This window comes from Saccoglossus kowalevskii, chromosome 16, assembly GCF_978046115.1.
Source record: "Saccoglossus kowalevskii chromosome 16, keSacKowa6.1, whole genome shotgun sequence".
In the NCBI taxonomy this organism is placed as follows: Eukaryota; Metazoa; Hemichordata; class Enteropneusta; family Harrimaniidae; genus Saccoglossus; species Saccoglossus kowalevskii.
Genome location: NC_140656.1, coordinates 31,847,524 through 31,869,356, shown reverse-complemented (window position 1 = coordinate 31,869,356; position 21,833 = coordinate 31,847,524). Strand labels below are relative to the sequence as shown.

At 34.6% G+C, this 21,833-nt stretch overlaps 1 protein-coding gene across 4 annotated transcripts in view; it reads right to left on the bottom strand.

Moving 5' to 3' along the window:
- LOC100376122 (uncharacterized) overlaps positions 1–21,833 on the bottom strand; it is a 173,846-nt gene that overhangs the window by 27,841 nt on the left and 124,172 nt on the right. For all 4 annotated transcript variants that reach the window (XM_085491375.1, XM_085491373.1, XM_085491374.1 and 1 more), the window contains exons 12-16: positions 4,881–5,082; positions 3,984–4,061; positions 3,661–3,773; positions 2,851–3,043; positions 2,098–2,268 (exon numbers count right to left, since the gene is read on the bottom strand). In XM_085491375.1, the coding sequence (XP_085347501.1) occupies positions 2,098–2,268; positions 2,851–3,043; positions 3,661–3,773; positions 3,984–4,061; positions 4,881–5,082 (757 nt within the window). The remainder of the gene's footprint in view (positions 1–2,097; positions 2,269–2,850; positions 3,044–3,660; positions 3,774–3,983; positions 4,062–4,880; positions 5,083–21,833) is intronic.

Below are 21,833 nucleotides of genomic sequence, written 5' to 3'. Positions count from 1 at the left end.
AGTAACTCTGTTTAACCATAGCTTTTTTTGTATCCAATAAAGATAGATACTTGAATGCTACAAATCTACTATAGCATGTACAAACAAGTCTTGGACAAACCAAAGGTCCACATACTAGTAGTTTATATGGCTATAGTGTACTGGTAAGCGCTATATTTAAAATAATGAATTTACTAAGAATATTTAATTGTTGGTCCATTGCAAAGACGTATTTTCCTCATCTCTTGAGTTTTTAAATTAAAATTTTTTGTTTAAAGTAGCACTTGTTTGCAAGAAAAGGCAAGGTCACAGTACAGTAATAAACGAGTCAAAGAGATGGGATTCAAACTGCGAAGATAATTTTGTTTGTCTGCTGCCTAATATAATAATTAACCTCTCTCGCACACTCAAATGTCTGATGTAAACTAATCATGTTCTTAACATAGCGTGACCTGGAATGCTGACATACCACCCCGGCAATTTGATGATAGAAAATGTCAAATCAGTTCACCAGGTCAGAAATGAAAGACAGAAAACATTACTAAATGACCAATCACATATCAAGTCATAGAAATGTTAATTCTGCTTTTTATAAAAGAAAAAACAACTGTTAAAAGAACCTAATTTTAGCTAATTGAGAGGACCATGCATGTATTAAGTTACTTTGAGGTTCTTAACAACTTAACATACCATATGTAATGAAATCTAGTGAGGTATGTAACACAATTACCCCTCATTAGCATAACAAAGAAGTTAGCTACAGTCTATCAAAAGCGCAGGTATTATATGCTAAAAGTAAGTTAATGCTTCAATAAATGACACAAGACACAAGGTTTTGGCAAAAGTGGAAGGGGGAGCGAATTGCAGACGCAGGCGTCGCAGCGAACAGCTCCATGATGCGACTCGCCTGTGAATTGTATTTCATGACAATGACTTGGATACCTGCAAAAACTAATTTACTGTAAAGGTTACAGTTAATTTTCTTTCAACCTTAATTCAAATTAAATACTGTGGAATACATTATTTTAGCTGGAATTAATTTTCGCTGAAAAAGCTTTTTGGGTGTTTTGTATGGAATTCATTTTCACTGATTTTTGATGAGTTGAATGTGAAATATAGGAAAAAAAGTATATTCGCTGGATTTTATTTTCACGGAATCATCCCTTCATCGAAAATAGCGAAAATAAATTCCAAGCAAAAATAAAGTATTCTACAGTAAAAGAACTCCTTTGTCAGGTGCAGATCCTACCAATACTAGGCATAACTTTTTAAATTTTTTTTGCTAAGTTTTTGATCTGTAAATAAGTTTTAAAATCATATTAAATCAGTATTGTGGATCAGTAAACCATGATTAAATTATAAATTACCTTAAGAGAAAAACTAAAACCAAATCATAACAGAAGGTTGCTACTATAAGGTAAAACTAATCATAAGATTTACATCATGACTGTCTAGACTACGCTCTTGTTCCTACTAAAGTTAATTTTTTAAACAATTTTTCTATACACAAGAGTGGCTCAGTATTTTGCACATCCTTTTTTATTTTTCCTACTTGAATAAGTTTAATAAATCTCTTCAAAGAACTCCAGGAAACAAAGGTTGATTATTTATAATTCAACAACCTCTCACTCGAAATGCTCTTATATACAAGAAATCACTCACGTTAATTCCAACCATTTTACTGAACTCAAAATACCTCTCATGTGAAATGTGTTCTCACAAACATCTTGTTATTGCTACCGACACTGACAAAATAATGTGAGAATACGATATCCCAGAGAGCAGGTGACGAAATGGACAATGAACAGAATCTCTTGTTGAAGTTGGTTATAATTTTCTCATATACACATGAATGACTAGGTAATTAAAACAGGTCAACATCCCGTACACATCAAATCACACACAAATCACTCTATTCTACTAAAAATCTCAAATATTACTCATTCAATTTTTAAACACCATATAATACCCACAATGCAACACATGTGTAAGCTATGAGGTGATTCGTCACCTTCTCAATGATCAAAATGAGCCAATCAATGCAAGGCAGATAGAATGATGAATTGTGGTCAAGTAACATACATAAACATGTAAAATTTGTTGGTTCTGTAAACCTACCTCTTGCATCGCGTCTACTTTTGCTCGATTCTTTTTTTGTTCATTAAAGAGCTCCTCCTTTGTAGCACTCAATTGTCTTTCAAGTTCAGATCTCTCTAGACGTGACATCTCTGCTTCTCCATTTCTCACTCTGGTTCTCAGGTCGTCTCTCTCTTTCACAATGGACAAAATCTGCAGCAGATGGAATACAAACAAAATTGTGCATGTGTATTTATAAGCAAGCTTGCAATGCATGCAAAGCAATTAAGGTAGAGATGCAGTTTACCTGACAGGTTTCCTAAATCTTGCTAAGCATTCAAAAGAGAATGTTTGCACTTGTTATATACATTTTAAAATCGTCTTTTGAGTATGTTCCACTATTCACAATTCTACACAATTTTAACAGCCTATAGCCAAGACTGTTTGGATAACAAAAAGCAAAAAAAAAAAAAATTTCACTCTCAAGTGCCCACGAACCTGCATCTCTACCGTAAAACATGATACAATCTTTGTCAAATAAGAACAAATCTTCAATTATTTTAGTTTGCTTTGTGTATTCTTCAAACCAAGCAATGCTGACAATCAGCAATCAGTAGTTGAAATTTTAGTAACAAGGTTACATAATTTGGCAACACAAAAAAAAATTAACAAGGGCAATATTAACAAAACATTAAATATCATGCAATGGAATGGACTATTCCAGTATAAAATAGGGAATGTCACAGGTATATAGCAGTTGTTGAGATGAGGGACATGCAGTGTAATATCCCGTACCTCAGCAGCTGTCATCCCTGTGTCATCCGGTTTTGGTTTGGCTTTCTCTTTTTGTTGTTGCTGAGCTCTGAAATTTTCTTTTTGTTGTTGCTGGGCTCTTATGGTTTGTTTTCTGTTTGCAATATCCTCTTCCATGTCCTTCAGCTCACGCCTGGCTTGATCACGCTGAAACTCAAGCACCATACATTCAGATCTGAAAAATAAGAAAATATAATTAAAATCTGACGTTCTAAGCATCGATGATATTTTTACAATTATGTTACAGCGAACTTTGGTTACGCTGCATAATATTTGATACGAGACCCGTGCGACAAATACAAAGCATGTAAAATACATTGTTCAAACACAGATGTGAAACTTTTTGAAATCATGTTTTAAACATGCATTTTATCTAGTATTGGACACTAGCATAATCATGTAACCAGTTTACTGCATTCAACCCGAGGACGCTAGACCAATTCAAGGCAGCTATAGCACATAATGCTCACTGAGGTACTTTGTGAATGTAAGTATATTTTACTTAAATTTTCATAGATTTTTTTTGTCAAGAAGTCACAATGACTCCATGGTTAATCCCCCCAAACATTTCTGGTGATGGGAACTACATTTGTATATAATGATTTTGTGGTATCAAATACATACAGGAGAAAATGATGGGATTTATACTACACATATGCAAATAGCACCTACAAGGATGGGAAATAAACTTTTGGACAACTATATACATAAATTAAAAAAATAAATAAAAAATGCAATTTGTCCCTTTATTTAACCACTTAATATCTTTTTATATGCAGATAATAATCTTACTTTAGATTTTCTGTTTTCTGTAAAAGACCATGAGTTGATTTCTCAGCATTTTTTGCATCTGATCGGTTTCGCTTCAACGCTTCTTGTACGACTCTAAGCTCCTTCAGGGCAATCTGTGATGGAGAACGAACATAGATGCAATAATGCAACAACGCAATACAATACAATATACGAGACAGTAAAAATTACAAAATTTTGTAGCAGTGGGAATTTCTCACAATCTCACAAGTCTTTCCCCAAATTTTAAGTTCACCATTGAACAGTTTGACATAGATCATTTTTCACAGGAACAAACTGGAGGAAGTACATCATATATGTTCTACCTGTTTTCTGGCACTAGCATCCCGAACACCGCTTTCCAAATCATGCAGTCTGCTTTCCATACCAGAGTCGTCATCAAGCTAGGAAAAAAAGACAGCACTATGCATTTAATTTCAGAAATGAAAAAAATTTTTCCTTGACAGGTGATTCACTGAATGTAATACATTATGTCCAAATCTTTATCACAGTCACAATCAAAGATTTTTCGTCAGTAACTTTAAAAACAAAAAAACAAAAAAAATTCTTAATCTTGACATTGAGGGCAGTCAAATACCCAACATAAAAACTGATGAAATGAAATGAAATTTTTGAATACCGGTAACAATGACCAATATACATGATTTTTTCTTTATTTTTCTGATACAATATGGCTTTAAATTACAATTTAATTGTTTAACATATTTATAGTATTTTAATTGGTATGATTATAAACAGGAGATTTACAATTACACACTTTTATCAATTGACAACCACTATTAGATAGAAACTTTAAATTCTACATCTTTTTACTGTGCATGGGGTAAATTAGTTTTCCTGGTAACACCCATTGAAGAGTACTAGGTGTATTTCCATTTCTTTAATGATTTATCACTTTATGGTAAACCATATGTAAGACACCACTACGTCAATAGCGTCATGCAAAGTGTATCAGATTATCAATTACATTGTACACCATACTTCTTTTCAGAGATATTTAATGTATTAATTAGAATGTGTAAAGCATGACTGTCAGGTTAAAGAGTTGCTGCTATTTCATCTTGATTGGATTGGATTGGATAATTTAGTTACCGTGGGTGATAGGTATGATGGACAATGTCTTTTGTGGATAAAAGATCACTTTTGGCCATATATTCAAGATACTGATAATAAAATACAGAAATAGTGATTTTAAAACTTACAAGATCATCAAGATTGGAGTGTCCCAATGAAACATTGGGCATACTGACAGATAGAGACCGTGGTGACATCATCTGTGTTTTCTTTCTTCTATTTATCAATGCTTCTACCTTATCCACAAGGCTTCCATCCATATCATCCTCATCGTACCTTCCACCATTTGTAAACGATCCATTAAATAACTGTGTTCCAGCGTAATGTGCTCTATGAAAACAATATCAATATCATTATTAATAATTAAAAAAAAAATTATATTAATTGATAATTAATTTTCAATTATGTGTTAAACCCAAAATGGCAGTCATTTTAGTTAACAATCGATGAAATCCGAGATCTCCGAATTGAAACAAGACGTTGACCCCAATTTATTTTGCTATTATTAGTGAAATATAGTACCGGTAATATGAAAACTTAGAAAATCAGGCGTCATTCTACTGTAATGTGGATTTTCACAAAATTTCTGCCAGTTATTAAATATTAATTCAGTTATTTCAATTTTCATTTGGCAGATAAACAAGATAATAATGAGTTCAGTCAGCATTGAAATTATGTAATACAGATATATGTGAAAAGAATACACTGTGAAGATGTACAGTAATATGAATAAGAAAGCATGCACATCACACATCATGCTATGAAACACACACATGTATACTACAAACAAAAAAACAATACAGAACACATCAAATTATTCATCATTGCTGACGACATTCAACATAACCGTAGCTGTAGATCATTCCAGTGTTGTCCTTTAAATTGAAGATCATTTGCAAAAAACAGCATTATATACACTTTACATTCACAGTAATGACCACACAAAAAACTATATGTACAAGGTCAACATGCTTAATGAAATGTCACAACTAATATTAAATTAATATACAATAATGCACAAATAAAACTGATATCACAAGACCAAATACTACCATTTTTATTCAAGTGAAATTTATAAAATAAAATGAAGCATGCAACTAACCACTTTTATGGTGCAATGAAACCATCTATTTTTTTTTAAGTTCAAACATTCAGTTTCTACCTGTTTTTTTCCACTCCACTTCCAGTAGTGGAGGTGGATTCCCAACTTTCACCCTGATTACTTCCAAAGTCACTAAAGCAATCGGCTAAAGAAGAACGGCTAGCACTTCCCGTCATTATTGCACTTGCCCGGTCCAAAGTATCAATTAGATCTTTTGCTTTCAGACAGATGTCCTCGTAAGATAATCCAGAGACAGAACTATCAACATCTTTTTTCCTATCACTTTCTACTCTATTATGACATTCCGAGATCACAATGCTATCTGGACAACTTAAATTAGCAGACGTAGTCTCTTTAGAGACATTTCCCAAGAAATCATCGACATTGACTTTCTCAAAAATTGGACAAGATATGTTGTTGCCAGGCAACACATTTATGAAAAGTTCAGAAGAATATGTTCCAATCTGCGAATCTTGTTGATGAGACTGGTGAAGCTCCTGTGCATTTGATGACCAAATGACGGTATTGCCACTTGAATTATTAGAGTTATTCAAAAAGGACCTTCCAGTCATAATCCTTCCTAAATGGTCATTACTCATTTGATGAGTAGACTCGTACACCTCAGCTGTAACTTTAGTTAGAGTGTTTTCCACTAATTCCTCAGCAAATCTTTCAATAAGTTCCTCATACTGTGTTAATGTAATCTCAGTTCTAAGTTGGTCAACAGAATGTCTCTGATATCTGAAAAAGCAGTCCGGCTGCCCTTCCAAGCTATCATTGTGTGTCATTCCTTCATCAGTATTATATTGCATATTAAAATTGCCTGTGAATATAGCACCTGCATCTAAATCCTGACAACTGATACCCGTACTGTAACCTTGGCAACAGCTAGATGACACTTCATCATCTTGCATATTTTCCAGTATATACACTTTGCCATTAGGATTGAGTTCTATGTGTTCATTTGGTTTTAATACTGTTTCTGTTCCACCTCTAAATTCTCTAGGAAAACTCCGCAAATATTTTGATATCGGTGATTCATGAATATCTGATGTCTCATAGCATTTATGTAAATCAAGAGGGTGGAAAGTCCTGCTTTTATGCAAAACATCAACCTGAGATGGTTCAGATTCAGTTTCAAAATCACTTTCAAAGTCACCATAAAATTTATTTTCTTTACTGAAATCAGCAGATTTGGAATGCTGAACAACCTGTTGTGCAATGACGTCATTCTCTTTTATTTCTCTGTTGATAGCAGACATCATAGCACAATAAAATTTGTCATTGTCATTATTTGACACAGATGAATTGCTGACTGTATCTGTGAGATTGGTGCTAGCTTCATTCAACTGAGAAATAACATGGAGCGATAATCCAATATTCATATTGGCTGGAAGAACCAAATCTGTTTGAGAAACCGCGTCAAGACAGGTGTCTTGCACTGTATGAATGTAAGGTGTAGACTCTTCAACCAGGGGTTTATTGCTAATACTATTCTGTTTGGAAATTTTCTTGACCTCAACTACAGTTTCTGTGCTAGACATGCTTGCATATTCCTGGAGACTCTCTTGGCGACAGTCAGCTTTAGGCTTTTCAGTCAGAGATCTTTCATGTTTAGCTAGTATCAAAGTGTTGTTCATTGTTCCCTGATCAACATACTCCTCAACAGGCATAAAGCCACATAATGGAGAGAGTGATGGAGAAGAAAGTTCATCACTGGTCTGGGTAGATATACTGGCAAAACACTCAATCACTTCTTGATCAAGAAGCTCACATTCAGCATCTTTTTTAGTCATATTAGTAAAATCAAGAAGCTCAGTATCACTTTGAGCAAGTTTAGTTGAATAAAGAAGCTCAGTACCACTTTGAGCCAGGTTAGTTGAATAAAGAAGCTCAGTACCACGTTGAGCTAGGTTAGTTAAATCAAGTCTTAAAGCCGGAGATTCAGATCTATCTGATGTTTGTGTACAAACTTCTTTTTCATAAAATGATTCCTGTTTATCATTATCTGAACCAGCTGCTGTTGTTTCAAATCCTGAATCCTTCGATTCAACCAGGTTCTTTACAGCTAACATGTATTGCTCTTGGTCCGCATCTAAAATTGGAAGAATATTTTCCTCACTTTCCTTTTCCTCCATCTCCACAATACAACACTCTGGCTGAGTCGTCAAGCTCACATCCTCAACTCCATCAATTCTTCTCAAAAGTTCAAAAAACTTCTTCTCTTGTGGCGTCTTCGGAGACTTCACAAACTGTGCCTCATCCTCTTCAGTCAACGTCTCCAAACATGCCGGCAAAGACTTCTGACGTGATAACTGCTTGCGTCTCCGATCCTTCACATTATCTTGTTCTAGTTGTGCATTTTCATTTTCAGAAAAGATTGCCATTGACTTAGCATGCAGTTTGGATGCCTTCATTTGTAAATCAACAGACGGTAATTTTAGCGAATCCATATTGTCTGAAGATCCTAGTGAAGAAAGAGTAACTGACCGAATTAGTTTTCTTCTTTTTGTTTTTTGTTTGTTACTGTCTCGATTTAATGCAATATCTGACAGTACTTTCTTTTCACTTGCCCCTCCATTGTTCTTCATAGCTGGAACATTGTATCCAGACTTCAAAGCCCCATCCACTTGAGTCTCCAGTGGTAAATTCTCTTTGTTCTCATCGCTGTTTTTATCAGATTCCTGTATAACCTCCTGATCAACACTTTCAAAAGAACTCTGATTCACTTCGCGTAATTTACTTTGGAATACCTTCTCTTGCCATGGCTTAATAAACCTTTCTGGTACCGCGAAATCTTCACCCCCGAACCCCAGATTAAGAAGAATGTCTTCAGTAGGGGTTAGATCCATCGATTCATAAATTATATCACTCAGAGAGCTGCCACCAACACTACTATCTAAGCTCGTTGTTCTCGAGAATAGTCCTCTGTTAGGAGATGAACATCCTCTAGCAAGACGCATCATATAATCAAAGTCGTTCTCATACGGTAGTTGAAAAGAACTCTCTGGTGATAGTTGTCTCTGTCTCCCAGATTTTTGATTAAAGTCTATCAACTGTTGAAATAATGATTGTGGAGGTTGAGGTGATGTGGTAGAAGCCTGTCGTACATCATGCCATCCTGCAAAACTTGCTGGTTCCTTTGCAGCACTTTCTTGGTTATTTGTATGGTCTGTAGACTTTTCTTTACTTTCAGTATCTAAAACATTTTTCTCTTCTCTGTCTTTTGACTTTTCATGCAAAGCACCATTACTTGTGTATGTATCAGAGTTTAAATTCTCCGCTTTGACATTCCCAACACTTTCGTGATCTGTTACCACAACCGTTAAGTCAACATTGTCAAAATTTTCCTCGCTCTCAACTGTAAATACTTCAGCAGTCTCATTATCACTGAATTCGTCTGTAAATCTTTCAAGTTCTTCTAAGGCACTTTCTGTGAAATCTGCTTGAACTTCACAATTCCGTGTGTCAGATTGACTATCATTATGTCTGTCAGAATCAACTGAGGCTCCATCAGTCATCTCCTCAATAACGTTTAATGTACTTGCAAAGTCAGAAAGACTTTCCGTCCGACTCCAACGGAAACTTTGACTCTTTGCATCAACTGGGGTGGAACTTCCCGACATGCTTGCATCTGATATGCTGGAGCCACAATCAAGACTGTCAAGGGAAGATGTAGAATCACGATGACTTAAAACAGGTTGTATTTTATATTTTCGATCAAGTTGCTCCGCCAGTTCAGCACGCTGCTCAGACGTAACATGACTGTGATTGGAAAAACACATCATTAATGACATTTAACAGATTAAGAAAAAAAACATTAAACATCCAATATTGATAACAATTAAAATTGTCAAAATATTATATTTCATGTAGAATGATGAAGCTTCATGGAGGACACTGTAGAGAAAATTTAATCATAATATAACTAAAGTACTAAATAGAAGAAAAATATTAAGGTTATATTGATATACTGGGGTTGTGATGACCTGAATACCTCAATTTACAAGGTGGAATTAGAAATATGATCAGGAGAGGAATTCTCCGAAATAAGCACTTTGATGTTTAATATTCTATACGACAGGATTAAAGGGATTATTTTTAAGTATTTCACAGAGATACTGATACTGGATCCTCTGTGTTTTAAACTAAGCATAGTATTTTGTGGCTGGTTAAACCACAGGGAGATGGAAACACTAAGCATAGTAATTTGTGGCTGGTTAAACCAGAGGGAGATGGAAACACTAAGCATAGTAATTTGTGGCTGGTTAAACCAGAGGGAGATGGAAACACTAAGCATAGTAATTTGTGGCTGGTTAAACCACAGGGAGATGGAAACACTAAGCATAGTAATTTGTGGCTGGTTAAACCAGAGGGAGATGGAAACACTAAGCATAGTATTTTGTGGCTGGTTAAACCACAGGGAGATGGAAACACTAAGCATAGTATGTTGTGGCTAGTTAAACCTGCATGCACAAAGAGATGGAAACACTAAGCATAGTATGTTGTGGCTGGTTAAACCACAGGGAGATGGAAACACTAAGCATAGTATGTTGTGGCTGGTTAAACCAGAGGGAGATGGAAACACTAAGCATAGTATGTTGTGGCTAGTTAAACCACAGGGAGATGGAAACACTAAGCATAGTATGTTGTGGCTAGTTAAACCTGCATGCACAAAGAGATGGAAACACTAAGCATAGTATGTTGTAGCTGGTTAAACCACAGGGAGATGGAAACACTAAGCATAGTATGTTGTGGCTGGTTAAACCAGAGGGAGATGGAAACACTAAGCATAGTATGTTGTGGCTAGTTAAACCACAGGGAGATGGAAACACTAAGCATAGTATGTTGTGGCTAGTTAAACCACAGGGAGATGGAAACACTAAGCATAGTATGTTGTGGCTGGTTAAACCAGAGGGAGATGGAAACACTAAGCATAGTATGTTGTGGCTGGTTAAACCAGAGGGAGATGGAAACACTAAGCATAGTATGTTGTGGCTGGTTAAACCTGCATGCACAAAGAGATGGAAACACTAAGCATAGTATGTTGTGGCTAGTTAAACCTGCATGCACAAAGAGATGGAAACACTAAGCATAGTATGTTGTGGCTGGTTAAACCACAGGGAGATGGAAACACTAAGCATAGTATGTTGTGGCTAGTTAAACCTGCATGCACAAAGAGATGGAAACACTAAGCATAGTATGTTGTGGCTGGTTAAACCATGCACAGGGAGATGGAAACACTAAGCATAGTATGTTGTGGCTAGTTAAACCACAGGGAGATGGAAACACTAAGCATAGTATGTTGTGGCTGGTTAAACCAGAGGGAGATGGAAACACTAAGCATAGTATGTTGTGGCTAGTTAAACCACAGGGAGATGGAAACACTAAGCATAGTATGTTGTGGCTGGTTAAACCACAGGGAGATGGAAACACTAAGCATAGTATGTTGTGGCTAGTTAAACCTGCATGCACAAAGAGATGGAAACACTAAGCATAGTATGTTGTGGCTGGTTAAACCATGCACAGGGAGATGGAAACACTAAGCATAGTATGTTGTGGCTAGTTAAACCACAGGGAGATGGAAACACTAAGCATAGTATGTTGTGGCTGGTTAAACCAGAGGGAGATGGAAACACTAAGCATAGTATGTTGTGGCTAGTTAAACCACAGGGAGATGGAAACACTAAGCATAGTATGCTGTGGCTAGTTAAACCACAGGGAGATGGAAACACTAAGCATAGTATGTTGTGGCTGGTTAAACCAGAGGGAGATGGAAACACTAAGCATAGTATGTTGTGGCTAGTTAAACCACAGGGAGATGGAAACACTAAGCATAGTATGTTGTGGCTAGTTAAACCACAGGGAGATGGAAACACTAAGCATAGTATGTTGTGGCTAGTTAAACCACAGGGAGATGGAAACACTAAGCATAGTATGTTGTGGCTGGTTAAACCACAGGGAGATGGAAACACTAAGCATAGTATGTTGTGGCTGGTTAAACCAGAGGGAGATGGAAACACTAAGCATAGTATGTTGTGGCTAGTTAAACCACAGGGAGATGGAAACACTAAGCATAGTATGTTGTGGCTGGTTAAACCACAGGGAGATGGAAACACTAAGCATAGTATGTTGTGGCTAGTTAAACCACAGGGAGATGGAAACATGCAAGCATAGTATGTTGTGGCTAGTTAAACCACAGGGAGATGGAAACACTAAGCATAGTATGTTGTGGCTGGTTAAACCAGAGGGAGATGGAAACACTAAGCATAGTATGTTGTGGCTGGTTAAACCACAGGGAGATGGAAACACTAAGCATAGTATGTTGTGGCTAGTTAAACCACAGGGAGATGGAAACACTAAGCATAGTATGTTGTGGCTGGTTAAACCACAGGGAGATGGAAACACTAAGCATGGTATGTTGTGGCTAGTTAAACCACAGGGAGATGGAAACATTAAGCATAGTATGTTGTGGCTAGTTAAACCACAGGGAGATGGAAACACTAAGCATAGTATGTTGTGGCTGGTTAAACCAGAGGGAGATGGAAACACTAAGCATAGTATGTTGTGGCTGGTTAAACCACAGGGAGATGGAAACACTAAGCATAGTATGTTGTGGCTAGTTAAACCTGCATGCACAAAGAGATGGAAACACTAAGCATAGTATGTTGTGGCTGGTTAAACCAGAGGGAGATGGAAACCCATTAATGCATGATTTTCCCTAATAGAAAAATATGGTTACATTAAATATTAAAAACCTAGGTGTTTTAATAGTATTAATATTTCACATTAATAGTAAACACATAAAATTTAAAAAAAAAAACTCACTATAGCTATATACATGATAAATTATTGATTATAGTCAAACAATATATCATGACACTATGACTATATTATGCATTTCAAATACAAACACAAATATACTAATAAGTTGTTCATTAAACTAGAACGACATTAGACACATGTCTATTATGTTAGATACAACTGTCAGGATTCCATTTCAATATCCAATTCAATGGGGGAGATTTTTGGTTAAGTAGGACACTTTGAAATAATTTTTAACCCTAAGATAATCACCATAATTTTCTCAGCCATAATGTTGATACAAAAGTTAATAATTTCTTTGTTAAATTTGTACTAAATGGACACAAGTTTCCAGTGGCTACAGTTCTTGATAATAGTTTTTGTAAAACATTATTTAAACCATCAAATGATCAAAACCTGTAGGCGATGGGGAAATCAGACAATATGTCAAAATTTAAGCATTATAGAAGAGAATAGTACATAAAATGTTGGAAAAAAGTTTAGAAGGAAAATTATCATAGTTATTGCCTCTATAGTATCAGAGATCAAAAAGGCAGCTATTTTAAATACAAATTGTGAAATCTGAAGCACTTGTGAATCTATTACTAAAAAGATAATGTTACCGTAGTATCATTTTACATGAAATCCTCTTAGTTCAATTAACCTTTTCACCACCAGTTCCCTCTTTTCATCACAAATTCACAAAATAATCCTGTTTTTAGTCTGCACTACCCTTCAGAAGATTTGGACAAAAATAGCCAAATTTTTTGAGTAAAAACTGAAAATTGACTGAAATTTGTCTGTTGGCTCCAAAATCAAGGTTCATTTCCAGAAATATTGAAAAATATAAGAAAAAGTGGCAGAAAATAATGTCTAGTGGTGTAAAGATCACAACACCATGTGGTGATAACAAGATTTGATATTCAGACTTTGAATAATCTAACTGCAGGTAAAACACAGTTTTCAATTAAATTAAAATAAGAAAATTTAACATGAATTTAACAAAAATGGTTGAAACAGATTTAATCAGATTGTATTGAAGTTCTAACAAAAACTACAGTGTAGTGATGTTTTAGATCAAATACTGTATATTGTAATGTGTACCAGTAATAGCCAAATTTAATACAAATGTGGTAATCAAGCATTAGTCTACCAAACATGAAATTCTCAGATCAAATTTAATTTTAAAAAAAGCACAATAAAGTGAAATTTGATAAAAGCATTTTTATTAAATGTAAAGCACAATACACTGAGTTAGATGATACCAGGATTTCACACACTTATTGCAGATAACAAAGACTTCATAACTATCGTAGCTATCATATTGTGCATTTCAGGATTGTCATGGCAAGTTTTAAGTGCTGATTGAATGTTACTGAGAAGATGCACAATGAATAGTTGTTGCCAAGAGCATTACAACAGCTGGTGAAAATAACTAACACCAAAGTCAGCTGTATAATTATTGAAAAAATTAAAATGGAATTGTTGATCATAATCTGAAATGGTAATTTATGTTTAACTGAATCAAATGTAACAAAGAAATTATAGAAAAATAAATAAAAATGTGCAACTTGGTGAGAATTTGTGGTGTTTAAAAAGTTAATTGGCTAAATGAGCTGCATTTTTTGCCGTTTTTTTTAATTCCTTTTTAATATAATAATCAATTCAATGAGATTCACACATATACAGCTAATGTAGACATTTTTATGTGCAGTGTAATAACTGGCTCACACTGAACAGATTATTGAGTTTCCAAACATACATGTCTAATATGACATTTATAATTTGAAGTATAGCATAATGATTGAACCATGCAGCATACAGCATGCCCAGCTGGATAAACAAGTGTGAATGTACACTGATTATTTATAATAAACCAGGCAGAATTCTGTGAATACCCTTCAGCAGTAACTTCAGAACTTTCATATTTCTGGGATAAATTAAAAATTCTTTCTAAAAATTGTTTTATTCTTTTTTATCTTTGCAGGAAAAATGACAAACATTACAGAATATGACACTTCATATTTCATATTGAGATTTCATTCATAGTGATTTAAGTATTATGGTATAGACATCTGCTAGACATGTGCATCCATGTTAACCATTACAACACCATGGTTACCACCATATTTTTGTGTGTGTTATTTTGGGAAATAATTTGTCATTACCTACAGATGTTGATCATAAAAGTTGTACACTAGGTTTATTTTGTGAAAGATTATAGTTGCTGATAAAAAACAAGTAATTTTAGTTTCTAATTGGTCAGTTATAATAACAATTTTATAACATCTTCTGAAGTTTTCTAACTTTCTGTCCATCAATATTATTTTAAGAAGTTTTTCAAAAGCATTTGTTACAATAGCAACATTACTAAAGATAGAACTGATGTAACAAATCTTATCAAATCTAGTGTTGTTTATAAATCAAATTAGGAGAAAAATGACTAGAAATGATTATTTTTAAAAATGACATAAAACTATGCATTCAGTTACGTTGTATTCGTTTGTAATTTTTACTGCTGTAACTGAAAGCTAGACTGTAAGTGAACAGAAAAGATACATGTACCGGTACATGTTTTATCGAACAGGTTGATTAAAATAATTTTTAAATGGAGTTTCATAGATGAGAAAATGTTAAAATAAATATAAATCAAAATCATAGCAATAATCGATTGGATCATGTACTTATTATGCACACAGTAATTTGATATTTTGAGGGCAATTTTAAAAATAAAATTGTACATTAAATGTAGTTCTGCAACCTTACTGAAGTGAGCATTTCGAACATATGTGTCAACTGCACATGGAGATAAACACAATGACTGAATCTTAAAGATGTATCATCTGTCAGTTGACTGACATCACATGTAATATTCACTTAACTTGATGAATATTAGATCAATATATAACATTTTACAAATAAAGAACATGCACACGCTGGGAATGATTAATTGAGACATTTATTTTTAGTATTTTCGATTTCCAGGAAGCATTTATGTAATCAACATATATGTATATAAATTAAAAGTGAAAATGATGGATTCAAATATTAGTGATGTTAACGTTAAAAATCTCGGCACATGCCAAAAGTCCAAACCCAGTTGGCATGTGCTGAAAAAAAACAGGACTATTATTAATTTATGATGAAAAGAGGGAACTGGTGGTGAAAAGGATAAGGGAACATATGACATGGGATGGAAGGAAGTGCAGTTAGCTTGTCAAAAAAAATATGGTCTGATGCCGTGGTAGTAGCACTTATTGGAATATGGAGAGTGGGTGACATTTTGTTTCAAGTTGACAAGGTGTATGAGGGCACAAATTAAAATGAGCTGAGGGGTCCCAATTACATGCTGCAATTCCTCTGCAAAATTTTGACAAGTATCAAGATCACTTAATGTGAACATAGCGTATGTAAGCATTATGTAATCAACACGAATAAAGAGTTGTTACACTGCTAATGATGGATTGAGATTTTGTAAGCAGTCTGAGAAAGCATTATGTAACAAATAATAGTATGAATCTCGAGTGGACTGATACATGTCTGGCAGTATTCACTCATTTCTGATGCCTTATCAAGGGATTGGATATATGTATATGCCTACAGTCTGGGAAAATGAAAAAAACCAAAGGTTACTGAATGATGACCTACAGTTAAAATGATACACAGTAAAGAAAATATGATATGTTACTGGCTGTATGTGGCTGTACATGGCTGTACATGGCTGCATGTGGCTGCACATGGCTGTGTATGGCTGCACATGGCTGTGTATGGCTGTACATGGCTGTGTATGGCTGCACATGGCTGTGTATAGCTGTGTATAGCTGCACATGGCTGTGTATGGCTGCACATGGCTGTGTATGGCTGTATGGATGACCTACAGTTAAAATGATACACAGTAAAGAAAATATGATATGTTACTGGCTGTATGTGGCTGTACATGGCTGTACATGGCTGCATGTGGCTGCACATGGCTGTGTATGGCTACACATGGCTGTGTATGGCTGTACATGGCTGTGTATGGCTGCACATGGCTGTGTATAGCTGTGTATAGCTGCATATGGCTGTATGTGTATGGCTGTACATGGCTGCACATGGCTGTGTATGGCTGTACATGGCTGTGTATGGCTGTACATGGCTGTACATGGCTGTGTATAGCTGTCTTTGCCAAAGCACAGGGAATCATTCAACTGAAGCACACAAGATGAACTTTATCAAGATCCCAATGAAGATACAATTCAATAAAGAAAATTATTAACATAATAATTTTGTTTTCTTCATGGCAAATTATGCAAATGAGCTGGTTTCATAGTCTGGTGCTGTACAGCTCAAATGATGTACCTCTACTAAAGTTGTAATCTCTTTTTGTTTTCTTCAGAAATTGAGCAACAAATCAAACTGTTGTTTCTATATTGATCAACAAATTAAAAAAAAAAAAATTTGAAAATCATCCCGACAATGGCACATACTCTGTGGATGTTGAGTCTCGGTCGATACAAATATAATGGAACACTGGATTAACCAATCATTGAACAGAATTTAAACCAAAGTCTTGGATGATACAGTGTATCCATGCTGTATTTTCACTTGCTTCACTCATGAAAATATGGCCACAGGATACACCACATTGCTAGTGCAAATAACTTCCATATCTCACAAACATCGGGTGAGGTCATGGTGTTCCCTCATATTATTGCACAAATCACAGTATAATACTTTATGTACATGTATGGAATAAACAAAATAGAAGCAAATTTGCAAAAACACAGCACACAAGGTCAGCAACTCAGTAGTAACCATGCATTTTTATTTAATATATTGAACGTTATTTATTTTTGATATTAATTAAAATTAGTTGATATACTAAGCACTGGGAATTGCCTGTCTAAGCTTAAACTAAACATAACAAAATCAATGACTCAGATTTAGTGTTTGAAAGTATTTGAACATCTGTCAATTGTTTTTCCCACTATTTTTAATAATTAAAGCAATGAACATCTTTGCAAATGAAAGATACAACACTAGCACAATCTTAAACCATAGACTCAGCTGAGACCTCTCGGATCTATTCTTAAACATGGTAAGGTAGAAAAAAAAACAGATCTGTTCGTAATCATCACCCTATATTGTCAGTTTGAATCAACCATGCCATTTTTATTGGTTTTTGTGATAATGAAGAAAAAGGAAACAGACAAAAAAATCTTGTCATTGCACTATTTATTTTGAATACCATTCACCAAATCTTTTTTTTCTCTCTTAATTTCTCTTTAGGAGGCAAGACTTCATTAATAGATTTTATCCCATCTGTCAAAATCTGCCAATACTATCTCCATTAGCATCAAGTTTCAAGTCACTAACCATCAATCACTGCTAGAAAAGTGGCTTGAGTGATAAGCATAGTAAACTGTATACTGTCTATAATGACATAATTCTGATCACAACTTGACATTTACACATGAAACTGTCATGTGTATCATCAGAATGTCATAAATAAATCATTTCTGTTCTACACTGTGTGAGGGTGGGGTGGGGCCTGTTCTACACTGTGTGAGGGTGAGGTGGGGCCTGTTCTACACTGTGTGAGGGTGGGGTGGGATGGGTAGCAGGGAAATATATATATATATATATATCCATGCTGATTAATGTCAGTCCATTACTTAGTATCTGGAATTTATTTTCAAAATCAGTCTATTGCAGAAAATAACTCTTTTTTCAAGCTTCAAAATATGCAAATTATGTCTGGAATGGCTGAAAAAAAAACTTGCATGTCCCTGTGAAGGTGTACCGGTATACTGTCTAGAAAGGGGGTAGGGTTTTTGAGATGATCAAGATAGCTGCAATAATTTTAACTTGCAATTTGCACATACAAAAAATAGTCAGAAGAGACAACAGTGACATTCAATGTTCGGAACTTTCGCCTGGCACAAAAAAAAAAACATTTAAAAAAACAAAAAACCAATAACAAATCCAATTTTAACAATATTTAACATTGTTTTATAGCTTGGGGCTATTTATTAAATTAATTTTCATCCTATTTTCTTACTGAATCAAAAAGACAAATGGAAATAATAGACAGTTTATTTGTTTAAATAAGAACTATAGTACCAAAATAAAAAAAAAAATTCAATGCAACAACCCCCACCTACCCACAAACACAACAAAATCTGAAAAGTGACTGCTCTGTTATATTGATTTACAATGATTATTGAACTCAAATTAAAAAAGACAAACTTTGATCTAACCACTGATCAATTGAGAAACAGTTAACGGGAACAGTTAACGGGAACAATTACTGCACATACCTCATATAATAACGTCGGCGCCGTAAATGATACCTTGTAGAAGGATTCTGTGTAGTATACATTCTGAGATCAACATGTACACATCAAAAGAAATCAATTTCTTTTCTTTTTACAAAAAGTGGAGATAACCAATTTGGAATTGAAATGAACTTGCACATGTGTCTATGCTGTTGACGGATAGGCAAGATGAAAACCATCACCTGTGTCTATGCTGTTGACGCAAGTTCCCGATAATGACTCGGGTTTGTATTGACTAGCATATTGTACATTACAGAGCACCAATCAAGCTCCTCCGTTTATAAACATAAATTAATATTTGCATTCAATCCACATCTCAGACTTCCCCCAGACTAAGCACGAGTAAAATTTTAATAATAAATGCAGAAATTGATAAAATACTTGAAACTTGATGTATTTGAGGTGTAAATACTATTTAATAAAAAAACTGCCTAAGGTGGGATGGAACCATTCTCAGAGGATGGTAAACTATATTTCTTTCACCTAAGGTGGGATGGAACCATTCTCAGAGGATGGTAAACTATATTTCTTTCACCTAAGGTGGGATGGAACCATTCTCAGAGGATGGCAAACTATATTTCTATCAAACTGTTTCAAATTAATAGACTCCTTCCAGCCAGATTCAAAATTGTCATATTTTACATGCTACGATTAATTTATCAATTACACAAGATAATTATAACTTAATCAAGCTCAATTTAGACTGAATCAGATTTTTTTTTTATAATTTAATAGACCAGTCCTGGTGCTATCTATACCTGGGAGAGAAAACTCCCTTGTTGAGAAAAGCTATTACACACAATAATGACAGGTGTGTTTGACAGTTATAAAGGGTGAACTGAAATAATGGAATGAAATACGACACCATGCTTGATAACTTTATTAACATAGTATTAGAATCTATACAAGAAATAATCCCACAAAATATTTCCTTAGTTTAACATCCAGCATACATAAAGTGTTTACCGTCAGGTCATCTATCAAAGCTGTAGTAAAATATTTGAAAGAAGAACAATTCTAATTACAGTTTTTGGTTAAATTTTAATATTTTCAACTCAATTAATTAGATTTTCTATTCACTACATAGTTCTTTTCATGTCAAGATTTATTACATGTATTTGTAGTCACATGCTTGTTGTATTTACAATTTACTGGGGGGTCTGGTATAATAAACACTATACAAATATTTTAGGATGTGCTGAGTGGTCTAATATAATCAACACTACTATACACGTATTTTAGGATGTGCTGAGGGGTCTAGTATAATCAACGCTACTATACACATAATTTAGGAAGTGTTAAGGGGTCTAGTGTAATCAACGCTACTATACACATATTTTAGGATGTGCTGAGGGGTTTAGTATAATCACATAATATAGGATGTGCTGAGGGGTCTAGTGTAATCAACGCTACTATACACATATTTGTGCATGTGCTGGGGGGTCTAGTATAATCAACGCTATTATACACATATTTTTGCATGTGCTGAAGGGTCTAGTATAAATAAATACTACTATACACATATTTTTGCATGTGCTAAGGGGTCTAGTATTATCAAAGCTATTATACACATATTTTTGCATGTGCTGAAGGGTCTTGTATAAATAAATACTACTATACACATATTTTTGCATGTGCTAAGGGGTCTAGTATTATCAAAGCTATTATACACATATTTTTGCATGTGCTGAAGGGTCTAGTGTATTCAACGCTACTATACACATATTTTTGCATGTGCTAAGGGGTCTAGTATAATCAACGCTACTATACACATATTTTTGCACGTGCTGAGGGGTCTAGTATAATCAACGCTATTATACACATATTTTTGCATGTGCTGAAGGGTCTAGTATAAATAAATACTACTATACACATATTTTTGCATGTGCTAAGGGGTCTAGTATTATCAACGCTATTATACACATATTTTTGCATGTGCTGAAGGGTCTAGTGTATTCAACGCTACTATACACATATTTTTGCATGTGCTGAAGGGTCTAGTGTATTCAACGCTACTATACACATATTTTTGCATGTGCTAAGGGGTCTAGTATAATCAATGCTATTATACACATATTTTTGCATGTGCTGAAGGGTCTAGTATAAATAAATACTACTATACACATATTTTTGCATGTGCTAAGGGGTCTAGTATAATCAATGCTACTATACACATATTTTTGCATGTGCTGAAGGGTCTAGTGTATTCAACGCTACTATACACATATTTTTGCATGTGCTGAAGAGTCTAGTAAAAATAAATACTACTATACACATATTTTTGCATGTACTGAGGGGTCTAGTGTATTCAACGCTACTATACACATATTTTTGCATGTGCTAAGGGGTCTAGTGTATTCAACGCTACTATACACATATTTTTGCATGTGCTGAAGGGTCTAGTATAAATAAATACTACTATACACATATTTTTGTATGTACTGAGGGGTCTAGTATAATCAATGCTACTATACACATATTTTTGCATGTGCTGAAGGGTCTAGTGTATTCAACGCTACTATACACATATTTTTGCATGTGCTGAAGAGTCTAGTAAAAATAAATACTACTATACACATATTTTTGCATGTACTGAGGAGTCTAGTGTATTCAACGCTACTATACACATATTTTTGCATGTGCTAAGGGGTCTAGTATAATCAATGCTATTATACACATATTTTTGCATATGCTGAAGGGTCTAGTATAAATAAATACTACTATACACATATTTTTGCATGTACCGAGGGGTCTAGTGTATTCAACACTATTATACACATATTTTTGCATGTGCTAAGGGGTCTAGTATAATCAACGCTACTATACACATATTTTTGCATGTGCTGAAGGGTCTTGTA